The sequence below is a fragment of the Orcinus orca genome, chromosome 3 (genome assembly GCF_937001465.1).
Source record: "Orcinus orca chromosome 3, mOrcOrc1.1, whole genome shotgun sequence".
In the NCBI taxonomy this organism is placed as follows: Eukaryota; Metazoa; Chordata; class Mammalia; order Artiodactyla; family Delphinidae; genus Orcinus; species Orcinus orca.
The window spans coordinates 52,793,816-52,809,929 of NC_064561.1; the positions used below are offsets into that span (position 1 = coordinate 52,793,816).

Consider the following 16,114-nt stretch of genomic DNA (forward strand, 5'->3'; position numbering starts at 1 on the left):
CGCAAAAGAAGGAAAGTTGGGATTGAAAGATTAAACACATCAACTGAAGGGTCTATTTCAGGGTGTTGCATTTTATTCTCCCACAGGAAATATAAACATTATCTCCTCTTTCTCCTTCCCAGCATCTGAGACGCCATTTCTTGTGCAAAATGGATTTGAATCAGAACAGGTAAAAATTTTTGTGAAGTATTTTGAAGTATATAACCTACAGTTTTAAAATCCACAATAAAGTTTTGTGGAAATGGACTGGGAGAGCAGATCTATCTAAGGGCAAAATACATTGCAACTGTTATGAAACAGTGAAGGAATTTGTAGACTTGTACTCTTGGCAGAAATAATGTTGATATCGTTACTTCTATATGTACAGACGCTTTGAAAAGAAAAAAGAAGTATAAACAAAAAACATTGAAATTATTTTGTGGTCCCTCTGCTGCCCCAGAATTAGTGACATTCTACAGAATCAACACCTGTTACCAGCGTTCCTCTTATTTTCTGAGCTTATCCTTCATTCATTTGTATTATTGTGAAAGTGATTCAAGCTGCTTCATGTAAAACCTTCAGGTAGTATAGACAACCTATAAGGGAAACGTGAAGGTCTCATTCATTCTTCCTTCTTCCCCTTCTCTCTCCTCAGAGAGAGATTATTGCCCTGCCTCTGCTGCCTTGTAAGAGAAGGGACAGGAAGCTGAGGGGATGGAGCCTGGCCTGGCCAATGGGAGATGGTGTAGCCCCCAGGGAACTAGATGCTGCCTGTAGAGCGGTGATTCTCAGACTGTTTGCTGTCAGGACCCCTTTATATTCATAAAAATTAAAACTGAGAAGTTAAAAACGATATGAATTCATTTAAAAAAGTATAACAAACCCATTACATGTTAACATAAATAATACTTTATGAAAAATAACTACATTTTCCTGAATGAAAAAATATTAGGGAGAAAAGTGGCATTGGTTTACATTTTTGCAAGTCTCGTTAATGTCTGGCTCAATAGGAGATAGAGGTTCTCGTATCTTGCATATTATGTTATCAGAGCACTGACACCTTCACATCACATGTCACATAACTGTAACCTCTGGCAAACTTCACTGTACGTCTCATGAAAGAATGACAGTAAAAATGGCAAATAATGTGTCCTGAAAATCATTTTGATCTCATGAGGGGGTCCCCTGGCTACACTTTGAGAACCACGACTGCAGAAAATTTGAAATTGAGTTCCACCTTCTCTTTCACCTTATTGCCTCTAGAAGTCTAAGTCAGCCAGGAAAAGAACTAACACACAGGTGTAGGTAGAGCTGAAAGGATTTAGGCGATGGCCGGTAAAGAGATCTGACAGTGGAGGACACAGCTTACAGGACAGTTATTTTTTTAATCTTCACACCCCACAACCCAACTGCCTGGTGTTTAAGACTTAGGAAAATTTGAGGGAAGGGTCTGGGTAAAATGTTTCAGATTTTCCACCTTTTTTTTTTTTTTAAGTCTAATTCATAAGGCTGGCTTTGTTTTGATCTTGAGACACATTGGGCAAAAGGTGGTGAGCTGCAGTGAAGCTGCCGGTCACTGGATGGTGTGCTAGTGATGGGAAACTCACAGGAGGATGCTGTTCGGAAATGAGTGACCCAGTCGCCTTCCCTGTGTCTCACCAGATAAAAATGACCAACAACTACAACCTGCTCATGATCATTGCTCCCTCCCTGGGATTTGTGCTGTTGGCATTGCTTCTGGCATATTTCCTTCGAGGTAAGGAGGGCAGGACCAGGTGGGATGAAGCCCTTCAGAGCTTTGGAAACTCCAGGGGGATCTGGGAGTGGATGGATTCTGCTTCCTGCCTGTTTTCCCCATTCCTTAGAGTCCCACTTCTATCATTGCCCTCATCATCCCCGTCAAGGAGCTTAGAGGTAAACTCATTCTCCCCAAGATGCTAAAGGCTTTGAGCATCATGCCCCTGATAGAGTTTACATTTTGGGAAAGAAAAGCACCTTTATTTATTGGACACTTATTCTGTGCCAGTCCTGATGCTATATTCTTGACATATCTAACGCATTTCATGTTCCTGACTGCCTTAAGTGGGAAGTACTATTCTTATCACTGTCTTGGGGTGGAGGAAACCCTGACCCAGCCTCTTCCTCTGGCTAGGAATGCCCCAGGAAGAGAGCCGTGAATCACCCCGGTCTTCTTATTTGTTCCCTTAAAGTAAAACTTCTTAACCTAGGGTCCATAGATGGACCTCAGGGGACCAGTGAATCCCTTAAAATCGTGTGGAAAAGCACTTGTACATTCATATCTGCATTTTTCAGAGGACAGGGTCCGTAGCTGTCATTAGATTCTTGAGCTGGTCCATGACCTTGTGGCTGCCCTCCCCTGCTTTCAAAAAAAAAAAAAGTTTTAAAACATTGCAAAAAGAAATCATGAACCGGGGTTTATAGTTTTCATGCCAAGTATAGGCACGTAGCACCTGGTCCTGTAAAAATGGGGAAAAAATTGTTCTGTAGTCATTAACAGAAACTGGTAGTAAGTGAGGAGCTCTGACTAGTAGTAACCATCTCAGCCTGTTTGAGCAACAACAGGGAAACTCGTGTGTCTCCACATCTATCCCTAGTGAGCACTACAAAAGGAAATGTGGAGCTTAGTGGAAGTTTGTCATTAACCTTCATACAAAGGCATGTTACAGTTTGGGAAATTATGGGTACATGTCCTAAGGAAGTGTTTTAAAACCCAAGTGAGTACTTGAATTCAAATAACTCAAGAATAAAGCAGCTTAGGGAATTCCCTTGCCCTCCAGTCGCCCTCCCTTTCACTGCCGGGGCCTGGGTTCAATCCCTGGTCGGGGAACTAAGATTCCTCAAGCCTCATAGCCCGGCCAAAAACAAAACAACAACAAAAAAATAAGAATAAAGCAGCTTAACGCCATTGCCCACAATGTTGGAACAGCTCTGTGATTGATGAGCAGTAACTAGGGGCCTAAAGAAGCAATCATCTGATCTGGGGAAAGGAGTGGCTTTCTCTATCAAATCCAGTTCCTAAGTTCCCACCTTTGGGCCACCTCTGCTCTTCATAATGTTGCTCTGTCCTTCCCCCAGCATTTCACATAAGCACAGCTACTCTGCTTCTAACCTGGCCTTGTCTTTTCAGGGAAAGTCATGAAAACCAATTGTGTCCAGAAACACACCAGGTAATTCATCTTGCATGACTGACTGTTGTAATGATTGTACAAGCTGTTAAAAATGATTAGATACTACTCAGTGGTTTAATGACTTGTGTTTGTATTCGGATTAAATACACGGTTGGAGAAATGTGGCATTAGAGGTGGAAAAGATGTGGGGATTCAGCTCACGTTAACCTCTGTCTTGGTTAACACTGTGATATTTGTCCAAAATGCAAATACAGTGGCAGGTTGCATTAACAGAAGTATGGCATGCAAAAGAAAGAAGGTGATATGTCATTCTACCCATTAGTTGTTCCACTCTGGGTGACTCACTTTAAAAGGTCATTGTTAAACTGGAGTTCACTGAGAGGAGAGTTGGCACTATGGAAAATGAAAAAACGTGTATAGTATCATTCCTGGGATTTAATTCCTCTGGTAAATTAGACCATGGGAGCAGTTTTTTGTTTTGTTTTTTAAATAATTTGAAGAGTCTTTGGAAAGGGATTTTGGATATCTGTCCTGTTAAATAGCTTTTTGGTAAAGGAATGAAAAGATTTGGTGTAAACTGTGATGAAGACCTTGTTTTCACTTAATAATTGCATCAATACCACAATATCTATATTAACAAGTAAATATTAACAAGTAGGGAAACTAAAGGTTAGCAAGGTAACTTTTCAAAGTCATACTTGGAGATCCTCTTGGTAAATTTAGATCATGATTTTATACTTTGCTAATACAGAAACTTTAAATCCCCTTATTATAATAGATTGGCAAAAGCCCTTTATCCCCTGTGGCCTCAGTTTTCCCATCTGTGAAATGTGAGGCTTGGACTGGTCTCTGGACTGGACTGGACTCTGAGCCCTTTTAACTCTAACAGCCCTTGATTAGGTGTTTTATAATCTACCAGCATCCATTCATTCCTGGTCTTGGTGTTTCTCATCATCAGCCTCTCTTCTCTCTTTACAGGCTAGACAGTGCTGGAGAAGGTAAAAATGTACTCGACGAAAGAGAAAATGAAGATGGTCTTTTCACACTCTAAAGTGCCCCTTTCTCTTAGGATTGAGGATGAGGATATGATGTGTGAATTATCAAAATAAGTCTTAGAATTTGTTTTTTTTAAAACCATCTGTTGCCTTGGTGTCACTGATCCAGTCTTGCCTTAGTTTCACAAGTGAAAGTTACCTTAGAGACCACACCTTCTCATGGTTTAATCTCTGTAGCGTCACTGCTAAGTGATCTTCCACAGTATAATTGAACACCTTCAGTGATGGTGAACTCACTATCACACCCAAGGAAGTCCATTCAATCTCAGGGCACTTCTGAGACTTAGAAATATTTAGAACAAAGTCTGTGTCCAGATAGCATCTGCCTGCTGGTCCTAGTTGAACTTGTGCTTACACAGAACAGGTCTAAACTCTCTTCAACCTGGTAGCAGTGCTCCAGATACTGAAAGGAGAACCTCATGTTTCTCTAAATTGCCTTGTTTCTGGAACACGATTTCTGGTTCCTTCCCTACCCTAGTTGCCTTTGCCTTGCATGCATTTGTATCTCTCCTTTTATGCCCAGCTTTAAGAATTCAGTGCCCCACTCTGGGTATGGTATGAGCATCCCTGCATTATTGATTGTCATCAATAACATATTGATGAAATATTATGTATTGACTGTCATCAGTAATGCAGGAAACGACATGGAATCACACCATCATTTTGACTCCCCTCTAAAATGTCTAGGTTTTCTATTATTTTCTGTTCACACCTGAGTATCTTTAGAGCTGACCATAGTGTCACATCTTAATTCTTGCTTGGGGAATTTAATGTTGGAAACAGCCAAGAGTTCATCAGAATAAATTGTGGTGAATGACATGGATGTTCAAACAGGGCGGGCACATGGATGTGACAGTGAGTCGGTCCGGATCAGTTTCTCTAAATAAAGTTCATGGGAATTGACTCCTCAATAAGAATAGGTTTATTTAAACCTACTTCGAGAGCTAGTAGCATGAGGAACCATGGGAGAGAGGTTAAAACAAGCAGTTGATGACTGAATGGAAAGAATGTGCACCTGAGTGAGAGGCCTCTGGTTGGGCAGAAATGTGGAGCGTCAGCCAGAGCTGAAAGAAATTTGTCTGAAATACTTCCTGGTATGTTTGGGGCAGTAACCACCTTAATGAAATAAGTGCACAGTCTTTCCAGGTAACCATACTTTATATTTCGACTCCCTTGACTTTTAATTACTTTTAAGAGAGGGGGAAAAAAAGCAGTCTTATGACTTGACTGCTACAGCCTCTAGATTCCTCGAACTGTTAGTTCACACGGATCCAGCAGTTAACAAAAACATCCCCCTCTTACCTGAGCACTTGGAGAACTACCTGCCCAGGGCAGCATGCCTTCTGCCTCACTCTTTCGGTGCCGGGGTGAGTGGCAGGTTTGGACTAAGTGAAGGAAATAATTAGCAGAACACTGGCTGCTTCTTTATTTAGCTTGACTTTCTCCTCTGTGCTAACTGAAAATGCTGGAAATGACTTGACCAGCCTGTTACATTCAAATTTAGAAACTGGGGGTGGGTGGGTGTGGGGCAGTAGAGACAGGTGCAGGGCTCCAGTGTCCCCATCTGGAAAATGGAGTGGGACTAGGTGACCTTGTACAAACAGGTTTTAATATTTCATGGGTCACCCCCATGAGACACCCCATCCTAACTTAGCTCATGCTGCCTACCCACCTTCCCAAACGACCACTACCAGTGCCATGACCAACTCGGGTCTGCCTAGAAAAGCCAACAGCAAATACCATACCCCCTAAACAGAACATCTCAGCTCAATGAGTATCTTTGTGTTTTGCAAGGGGCCATCTTCAGTGTTTTCCCAACTATATTTCTGCAGCTCCTTGGTCAGATTCAGAAACATTTAAATGAGTAGTTGTAGTATTTTACAACTTCTAATGGCCTCCAGGACCCTCTAGCCTAGTAGCTCTCAACCTTAGCTGAACACTGCAGTTATCTGGGGAATTTTTTAAAATGTCAATTCCTGAGTCCTACCCTTTAGAAGATTCTTTTGTAATTGGTCTAGGGTATGGCCTGGGCATCTGAATTTTTTTTTCTTTTTAATGCTCCAAGTGGCTCTAATGTGCAGCCAGGGCTGAGAACCACTGCTGTTGCTGTGTGGTTCTCAAACGGGGCACTTCAGACCAGCAGCCTGAGTATCACCTGGACCTTGTTAGTCATACACATTCTCATCCCCACACCACACCTACTGACTCAGAAACTCCCAAGTGGAGCCCCGTGATCTGTAGTTGAACAAGTCTTCCAGGTGATTATGATGCACCTTAGAGTTTGAGAACTATGGAAGCATAATAACCCATAATAGGAGGATGGAGATTGTAAGAAAATACTCTCCTGTGACCAGGGCTCTGTTCTGGTGGGTGTGGCCATCGGGGGGGCGCGGGGCAGTGGGAGTTTCCAGCAGCCAGTGCCCAAGGTCTGGGTGGGCTCCTTGTCAGCCCTCGGTTAAGCTAGCATTACTTCCTGCCTGGACTCTTAGGGTAGCTTCTAACCACCCTCACCAACTTCACTCCTTTCCGTCTCCAATTTGTTCTCCATGCTGTGACAGAGGAATCTTCCCAATGCAGATGTGAGATTCCTATCTCCTGATTTCCACCCAAGGGGGCATAGAAGAAGCACCCTTAGGCTCTGCCCAAGGCCGGGGTGGCAAACTCAGAGGATGGGCAGCTGATGCGGAGGAGTGAAGCAGGGGGAAGTGATGTGGCCTCTACTGAAATGGAAGTTTGTGTGTCCACTTACAGGCACTAACACTCACACTTAGTATTAAAATAATGTCCTAGGGCTTCCCTGGTGGCGCAGTGGTTGAGAGTCCGCCTGCCGATGTGGGGGACACGGGTTCGTGCCCCAGTCCGGAAGGATCCCGCATGCCACGGAGCGGCTGGGCCCGTGAGCCATGGCCACTGAGCCTGCGCGTCCGGAGCCTGTGCTCCACAATGGCAGAGGCCACAACAGTGAGAGACCCGCATACCGCAAAAAAATAAAAAATAAAAAGGATGTCCTAGGCAAGCAGAACATGGCCAGGAACTAGAACAAGGCAGCTAGTTTGAGACTCAAAGGTTTAGGGGGTGGGGAGTGGAAGTCACAGAATGATGAATTAATAAATATATAATTCTTATACTGAGACTCTTTTTTACATCTTTATTGGAGTATAATTGCTTTACAATGGTGTGTTAGTTTCTGCTTTATAACAGAGTGAATCAGTTATACATATACATATGTTCTCATATCTCTTCCCTCTTGCATTTCCCTCCCTCCTACCCTCCCTATCCCACCCCTCCAGGCGGTCACAAAGCATCGAACTGACCTCCCTGTGCTATGCGGCTGCTTCCCACTAGCTATCTACCTTACGTTTGGTAGTGTATATATGTCCATGCCTCTCTCTCACTTTGTCACAGCTTACCCTTCCCACTCCCCATATCATCAAGTCCATTCTCTAGTAGGTCTGTGTCTTTATTCCTGTCTTACCCCTAAGTTCTTCCAGACTTTTTTTTTTCTTAAATTCCATATATATGTGTTAGCATATGGTATTTGTCTTTCTCTTTCTGACTTACTTCACTCTGTATGACAGACTCTAGGTCCATCCACCTCATTACAAATAGCTCAATTTCGTTTCTTTTTATGGCTGAGTAATATTCCATTGTATATATGTGCCACATCTTCTTTATCCATTCATCCGATGATGGACACTTAGGTTGTTTCCATCTCCAGGCTATTGTAAATAGAGCTGCAATGAACATTTTGGTACATGACTCTTTTTGAATTATGGTTTTCTATACTGAGACTCCTTGATCCGAGGAGTTTGCTGGGGCACTTGTTCCTCTTTCCCTCTCTGTGCAATCAGGATGAATTGGTAGCAGTCTACAAACAACTCCCTAGTATCTATTGCGTAGGGGGCCCAGAAGAGAGAATCACTTCCCTTAAGGAGCCTAAAAATCTAACTGAGACAAAACCCACCGGGGAAATGCAGTAGAAGGGAATCAGAGTCGTGTTTTTATTCCCACAGGGAAGGACTTTGATGGCGACAGGGCTCTTACAGTTGATGTTTACATGGTGGGACCACAGTCAAACCTTGAGGATTTAAAACAACCTAATTCTGCAACCTCCACCTTGGCCTTTCTAGACTAAAAGAAATGGATAACATCCCATCCTTAAAGAGCGTTTGCTATGTTCTGGGTGCTCCTCTACCAAGTGCGTCAAGGCAGTTTCTCATTGAATCCTCACAGCTGCCCCATGAAACAGTATATTACTTCCGAGAAAACAGAAGCAGAGAGAGGTGAAGAAATTTGCTCAAGGTCACATAGTCCTACCCGCTGTGACAGAGCCGTGTCTGGAAACCAGGCCTGAAGGACTCCAGGCTCTTCACCACTACCCCATACTTCACAGGGATGGCCCTCGTTTAACACTTCAAGCATTTCAAACTGAGACACTGACCCGTGTTGGTCTGAAATGGGTTTTAGTTTACTCAGGTCCATGGCAACCTGAGTGTTGGGATGCTTCTCCAATGCCAACCCCTTTATAGCTCAATCTTCCCTTGCCCCCCGTATTAGTTACGCAGGATCTTATTTGCATTTGCGGAGGAAGCTGCTAGTAGAGAAGCTGGCAGGAACCTTAATGAAGCCAGGTGGACCCACTGAAATGGGAATGTGTTGAACTAAGTCATGAAGAGCTGAAGTCAGGTGTCAGCGGGCTTAATGAAAGGTTAACAGGAATCCGGCAGTGGGTGGCTGGCGAGGCTCTTTGTCTCTCTAAAGAAAAACGAAAAGTTAAGTGGGCTCCCTGCGTGGAGGGAGGAAACCACTTGTAACCAAAAGGCTGGATCTGAAGTAGAGTTTCATTTAGATTTGTCCGCATGTTACAGTCTTAAGGAAAAAAAAAAAAAAAACAAGCACCGCGAGTTCTCGGCTCTCTGAGCACTAAAGGACAGCAAAGGGAAGTGTTCCCGAATATGATGAACGCTCATGCTGCTGTGGAGGAGCCTGGAGAGACCTGGGGATGTCTGCTCGCAAAACAGAAGGTGGGTTCACTTTCTAACTGCGCTGAAAAGGTGTACTTCTGCTGTAGCTTTATCCGTGTTGCATAAGCAGTCGGGGGACGGGGAAACAGGAAAGACGCTACACACCCTTCGATTCAACTCTCATTTCTTAGCTGATGAAACTGAGGCCCAGAGAGGGGGAATGAGTTACCCCAGGCTACACAGGAAACCAGTGCTAGAGCAGAGACCTAAACCATGTAACCCTAGATTGACCTCTACGGCCCTGGTATAACCTTGTTCTTGGAATTTTCTAATTTCACCTGCCTGATTAGTTACCCTTTGAAGTCACATTCTTTCAGTTCTTGTTGGGCATGCAACTCCGCATTTCTTTTCCATAAGCTATCTTTCCCAGCACACACTTGACCCTGAGGCGGACTCCTTTTCTCAGAAAGAGGAATCGGAACGCTGAAGTGCAAAGCTCGGCTGTTGCTCTCTTAGGGACGCCGCCATTAACTAGGGTGGCCAGCTTGTCCCAGTTTTTTGTTTTTTGTTTTGCGGTACGCGGGCCTCTCACTCTTGTGGCCTCTCCCGTTGTGGAGCACAGGCTCCGGAGGCACAGGCTCAGCGGCCATGGCTCACGGGCCCCGCCACTCCGTGGCATGTGGTATCTTCCCGGACCGGGGCACAAACCCGTGTCCCCTGCACTGGCAGGCGGACTCTCAACCACTGCACCACCAGGGAAGCCCTGTCCCAGTTTTAACACTCAAAATCCTTGCATGCAAGAACCTCCCCTCGGTCCCCGACAAACTGGGATGGTTTGTCAACCCAAGTCCATAACTAAATTAGAGATCAGAGACAACAACCCTCTGAGTTCTTTCATTCACTGCCCCAGCTCTTGACTTTATTGCAGGGGTTATTTTTTTTCTGTGACTTTGCAATTGGACCCAAGGGGAATTTAATTTCAGATCCAGCATTAGAATAGACTGCAAAATCTAGTTTCTAGACTCTTGCCATGCAAACTGTGGGCCTCAGACAAATATTGTCATCACCTGGGAGCTAGTTAGTAATGCAGAATATCAGTCCCACCCCAGACCCTCAAAATCTGCATTTAAATAAGGCCTCTGTGTGATTCACATGCACATTAAAGATTGGGAAATACTTGTCTAAACCACTGATTTTCAAACTTGGCTGTACACCGGAATCTTGTGGGGAGCTTAAAAAAGTCCTGAAGCTGGACTCCCCTCTGCACTCTTGGTTTAATTGGCATGGGGGAGACCTGGGCTTCAGGAGTTTTTAAAGCACCTCGGGTACTTCTAATATGCAGCCATGTTTGCAAACCACTATTTTAAAGGGAGGACAGCTTTGCACCAGAAAGTAATGATGCTAATTAATCAGGTTAACCCTTGGCCTAAATTATAGGTTTATGTGAGTCTAGTCCAAGAAATGATCAATAAAATTGTTCAAGAAGATCTGAGGAGACAGGATAATGACCTCAATGTCCCAATTACTGTGGACATGAGGCCCATTAAAGTAATTAAAAACCAAGATGTAATATTTGGTTTGTGGAAAGCGATAATGAGAAAACAGAAAAGATAAACAGAGAAGGAATGTCTGGGTGGGGGACAGGGCAGTGCTGTGAATCTCTTCAGAGGTATCAGAGGCATAATGAGGAGAGGGCACCGAGGTGATAAGAGAAACATGGAGGATGGGTTAAGTGGAAACCTTTGTTGCAGAACAAGGAACTTGGTCAAAAGGCAACTCTCTGCCCTCCGGTACCTAAATATAATGGGAGACCCTGTATATATGTGAATTTGGTGAAGGGCGTATGTTCATCCAAGGGAGTACATTCACATCTCTGTAGAAGGTTGCTGCTAGTCACAAGGAACAGACAGTTAATGGTTTTAGTGCTTTTCTAAGTATGTGAAGATGCAAGAATCCAGGTTCATAAAAGTTTTCTTCTGAAAATATCTAACTATCTGAAGGCCTGTTCTGCCTTTTCCCCCAGAGCACAGAGTTTCTCATTCCTGATCTCCGCCCTGAACTTCTTTCAGGGTGTGTTGAAGGTCGGCAGCTACGGTGGCTCATCACTCAATCCTTGTAGAGCCAGGTGGTTAGTGACATCCTTTAGTTGGCAATGAGATATTAGAGTCTCTGTGACTTCCCTTGACTCTTCCTGCATCCCAGGCAGGCAGGAAGGGGTAGATGGGAAATGGGACTTTTTCCCTAATATGACACTTATCTTTTGTCAAAAAGGGAAATGTTTCATAGAGTTTACCAGAAGACCTCCGCATATATTTCACTGGGTCACAGGCCCACCCTTAGGCAAGAGGGACTGAGGCTGGGCACATTGCCGTTCAGCCAAAACTTAGGATCAGTCAGCATGGGAGAACCTGGGAACGGCTGTTGGGCAAACAGTCTTGATTTCTACCACATTCACTCATCTAACAAAAGCGTATTGGGTGTCTCCTATGTGCCAAAGGGCCGTGTTGGGTGCTGGGGTATAACGATGAACTAGACAGACCTGCCTGGTCCCTGTTCCCAGACAGCTTACAGTCTACAAAGCCATTTCCGTCTTTATTATGCTAAATGCATAGTACAGAAATTTGAATCATTTCTAATGTACCTGAGAGGCAAAAAGAACGAAGAGAGGAAAAAGAATGAATGTTTGGAATTCTGCATGCACACTTCCTGGAAGCTGTGGAACTGTGCCTTTGATGCAAGTGTCCGGCGTCAATGCAGGATGGGGGTAGAAACATTCTGCCCTAGGAGGTGATGGCCAATTAGAGCGAAAATTCTTAGCTACCGTGAAACTTTGTAAGCTCGGTAGAGAGTTGTCAGCTTGGTAAAAGTGCAGTGTTAGAGTAATGGAAATGACCACTTCTGTATTTCTATGCTGTTTCATACTTTTCTAAGCATTTTCAAACACATAGCAGTCTGTGTCAGAGGAAGGGTGCATCTCCATTTTATAAAGGAGAAAAAGGGAAGCACAGAGAGGTCCAGTGACCTTCCAGGTTCCCTCTATCGTGAATGAGAGCTAGAATCAAGCGCCCTCAATCCAGGAGTCAATATCATCTTCATGGGGTGCCTGCCATGTGCACCTAGCTTTGCACTTGGACCTACTCACAGGGCCAGCAGTCAGCACCAACATGATTTCAGCACTTCTGTGTGCCAGGCACTACCCTAAGCACTTTATTTATTTTTATTTTTTTTACATCTTTATTGGAGTATAATTGCTTTACAGTGGTGTGTTGGTTTCTGCTTTATAACAAAGTGAATCAGTTATACATATGTTCCCGTATCTCTTCCCTCTTGAGTCTCCCTCCCTCCCACCCTCCCTATCCCACCCCTCTAGGTGGTCACAAGGCACCGAGCTGATCTCCCTGTGCTATGCGACTGCTTCCCACTAGCTATCTATTTTACATTTGGTAGTGTATATATGTCCATGCCTCTCTCTCGCTTTGTCACAGCTTACCCTTCCTCCTCCCCATATTCTCAAGTCCATTCTCTAGTAGGTCTGTGTCTTTATTCCTGTCTTAGCCCTAGGTTCTTCATGACATTTTTTTTTCTTAAATTCCATATATATGTGTTAACATACGGTGTTTGTCTTTCTCTTTCTGACTTACTTCACTCTGTATGACAGACTCTAGATCTATCCACCTCATTACAAATAGCTCAATTTCGTTTCTTTTTATGGCTGAGTAATATTCCATTGTATATATGTGCCACATCTTCTTTATCCATTCATCTGATGATGGACACTTAGGTTGCTTCCATCTCCTGGACCCTAAGCACTTTAAATGCACTATTTTATTTAATCATAGCAACGTCTCTCTGAGGGAGCTGCCAGTTTTATCCGTTTGATAGATGAGGAAATGGAAGCTCAGATTCAAAAAGTAGCTTGTCTGCAGTTGAGCTGGATTCAAATTCTGGAGCAGCTCCAAAGCCCAGGGCCTTCGCCCCTGTGCCCTGGCCCCTCCAGATACATAAAGTACCATGGTGATCTCTCAATGATTATACTAGTGTGTGAGGTGGAAAGGGCTATTCAGCTGGAAGTTGTAGGTTTCCGCCTAATAACCTCAGGAAAATCAGGTGTTCTCCCTGCCTACGTCTGTCTGAATACAACAGACCTGGAAATGGGAGTGGGGGGAATGTGAAGGACATGAAGCCAGAAGGTCTTTGGGCCTGGGCCTCACATTCTTGAAGAGACTAGAGTTTAGATTTACCACCAAATGTGGCTATGTTTTCAGGCATAGAGATTGGATGATCAGGATTGAACATTTAACATATGCTCCAAAATGGCCTCCTCCCTCCCTTTGAAGATATAACCTGAGAGACAGAAACAAAACAGAAAGAGAAAGGAAGTGGCCTGGAGAGCCTGCCGTCCTCCTCCCTGGCCTTGCCCGTAGGCTGCCTTTTATCTCTGTTCTCCACCCGGTTATCTCTCTTCCCTGGGCTCTGCTCTCTTTCATTCCCCCTGCTCTTCTTCCCTCTGAGATGCCTTCAGCATCTTATCTTCCTTCAGCAGCTCCATCAACAAAGTCCTATCATTTTTTTTCTCCTGATTCAGGATGCCTCTGCATCATTTTATTCTGTTCCTCTGAGCTTTGGTTTTCAATCTCTTCCTAAACTTAATCTCAGATCCTTCTTCACTGGGATGAAAAAAAACAAAACAAAAAAACAAACGAGATTACACAACCTGACAATACCTTCTGACTGGGGGATCAAGATAATTAGAAAAGACAGCAGAGTCTTGCTTCCCCGTAAAGCCCTGGACATGCCATGGTGAAATAAGTTTTTAATTAACCAAAGACTCACCAACAACTAGTGCTACAATCTCCTCTTCATCCACCACCTTTTTAAAACAATGGTTGAAAAATTCTGTGACACATTGGTATATGGAAAGAGCACAGGTCTTGGAGTCAACCTGGCCCAGAACCTGAAGCTGCTCTTGCCCGGCTAGGTGGCCCAGGACAAGTCGTTTGGTTTCTCTTAGTCTGAGTTTCATCACCTGTAAATTGGGAATAATAATGGGACCCTCCTCATAAGTAAGCATTAAATGTACCAATGCTAGGAAAGCACTGGCACAGGGTGGGTGCCCCATAAATAGTTGGTGCCGTTGTTGTAGCTCCCTCTCCAGCCCCAGCCAGTTCAGAGTCTATGTTTACTAAAACTTGCTGGCAGGACCTGCATAGCCCCCAGTGAGGATAGATCTTGGGCATGATGTTGAACCTGGGGGCTTCCAGTCTATCTCAGAAGCTGTGTGAATGATTTGTGGTTCTCATACTTTAGAGAGCCTAAGACGCATCTGGGTACATGTTAGAATACGTATACCTGGGTCCAACCCCCAGGAGATGCTGATTCAGTGAGTCTGGAATTGGGTCCTACTACTTGCGTTTTTATAACCTCGCTTGGTGGAGTTCTGAAGCAGGGGGCACAGACGCTTTGAAGCTGTCTCAGAAGCTCACGATCAAACCGCGCTCCTGTTAGCCATCCCGATCCCTGACCCCTCTGCCTTGCCATCCTTTTCTGAACTCTGACCCTGCTTTATCTTTTTTTGTCTGTGGGCCCTGTGCTCAGCTCTGATTTTGCTCTTTTGTGGTCCACTGTGGTTGACCCCAGGGCATTGCCCACTCCAGCTGTGGTTCTTACTCTCAGCTGTTGCTCCTGGTTCACAGCTAATTTTCATGAACACCTCTAAGTTTTGGCTTTTGGTTTAATCCTGTTTTCCATCCTAAATTCCCCTAAGGTGATGCTGATACTCTTGTGGCTTCTGCACATCTGTTGACAGTTGTCATTTGCTGTCCTCTCCTGACTCTCATTTGTGTCTTTGGTACCAGCCACCCCTTTGGATTTCCAGTATGATGGAGAATCTTGGACCATGGCAAGGGCATCATTTCAAACTTGAGTCATGACTTAAAAACACCAGGAATGTGGAATGTAGACAATGCATTGAATGTTTATGTTAAAGTAGGCTGGGTAATTTTCTATTTGAATTTTAAATCCATCTTATCTATCTTGGTTCATTGTGGGGCTTTTCTACCCCCAGCAAATGATGAAGCCTATAAGAAAATGCTCTGGTTTCTGCCTGGATTCTTTTTTTAAAAAAAAAAATTGTGGTAATACATATATACCATAAAAGTTGCCATTTTATCCATTTTTAATGTACAATTCAGTGGTATTAATTACATTACAACGTTGTACAAAATTATGTACGTTATCTATTTTCAAATCTTCTTCATCACCCGAGGAGAAAGTCAGTAACAGTTAAGCAATAACTCCCATTACCCCTTCCCTCAGCCCCTGGCAACCACCATTCTACTTTCTGTCTGAATTTGCCTATTCTAGATATTTCATATAAGCAGAATAATATTTGTCCTTCTTTGTATGGCTTTTTCATATAGTGTAATGTTTTTAAGTTTCACCTATGTTGTACCATGTATCAGAACTTCATTCCTTTCTATGGATGAATAACATTCCATTGTATGTATACACCACGTTTTGTTTATCTGTTCATCTGTTGATAGACACTTGGGGGTGTTTCCACTGTTTGGCTATAATAGTGCAATGATCATTGGTGTACAAGTATCTGTTAAAGTCTCTGCTTAAGATTTTTGGGGTATATAACTAAGATGAAATTGCTGGGTCATATGGTAATTCTGTGTTTAGCTTTCTGAGGAACTACCATGCCGTTTGGCTCAGTGGGTTCACCATTTTATATTCCCACCCCCAATGTACAAGCATTCCTTCCAATTGTTCTACAACCTCACCAACAATTTTTACTTTCCTTAAAAATGGAAAAAAAAGAAACCACTTAGCCATTCTAGTAGGTGTGAGGTGGTATCTGCTGGCGAATGATGTTGAACCTATTTTCATATGCTTGTTGGTCATTTGTGTATCTTCTTTGGAGAAATATCTATTTATGTCCTTTTCCTATTTTACAATTGGGTTT

The 16,114-nt window shown here is 43.6% G+C and overlaps 2 protein-coding genes across 2 annotated transcripts in view; one reads left to right on the plus strand and one right to left on the minus strand.

The window, feature by feature from the left end:
- Positions 1-5,471, plus strand: part of TIMD4 (T cell immunoglobulin and mucin domain containing 4) — a 34,896-nt gene extending 29,425 nt beyond the window's left edge. Inside the window, exons 6-9 of the mRNA XM_033407957.2 lie at positions 123-169; positions 1,642-1,735; positions 3,128-3,167; positions 4,107-5,471. Of these exons, the coding sequence (XP_033263848.1) occupies positions 123-169; positions 1,642-1,735; positions 3,128-3,167; positions 4,107-4,179 (254 nt within the window). The 3' untranslated portion in view covers positions 4,180-5,471. The remainder of the gene's footprint in view (positions 1-122; positions 170-1,641; positions 1,736-3,127; positions 3,168-4,106) is intronic.
- The window catches only part of SGCD (sarcoglycan delta), a 745,702-nt gene that overhangs the window by 165,172 nt on the left and 564,416 nt on the right, over positions 1-16,114 (minus strand). The gene's annotated exons all lie outside the window — the stretch shown is intronic.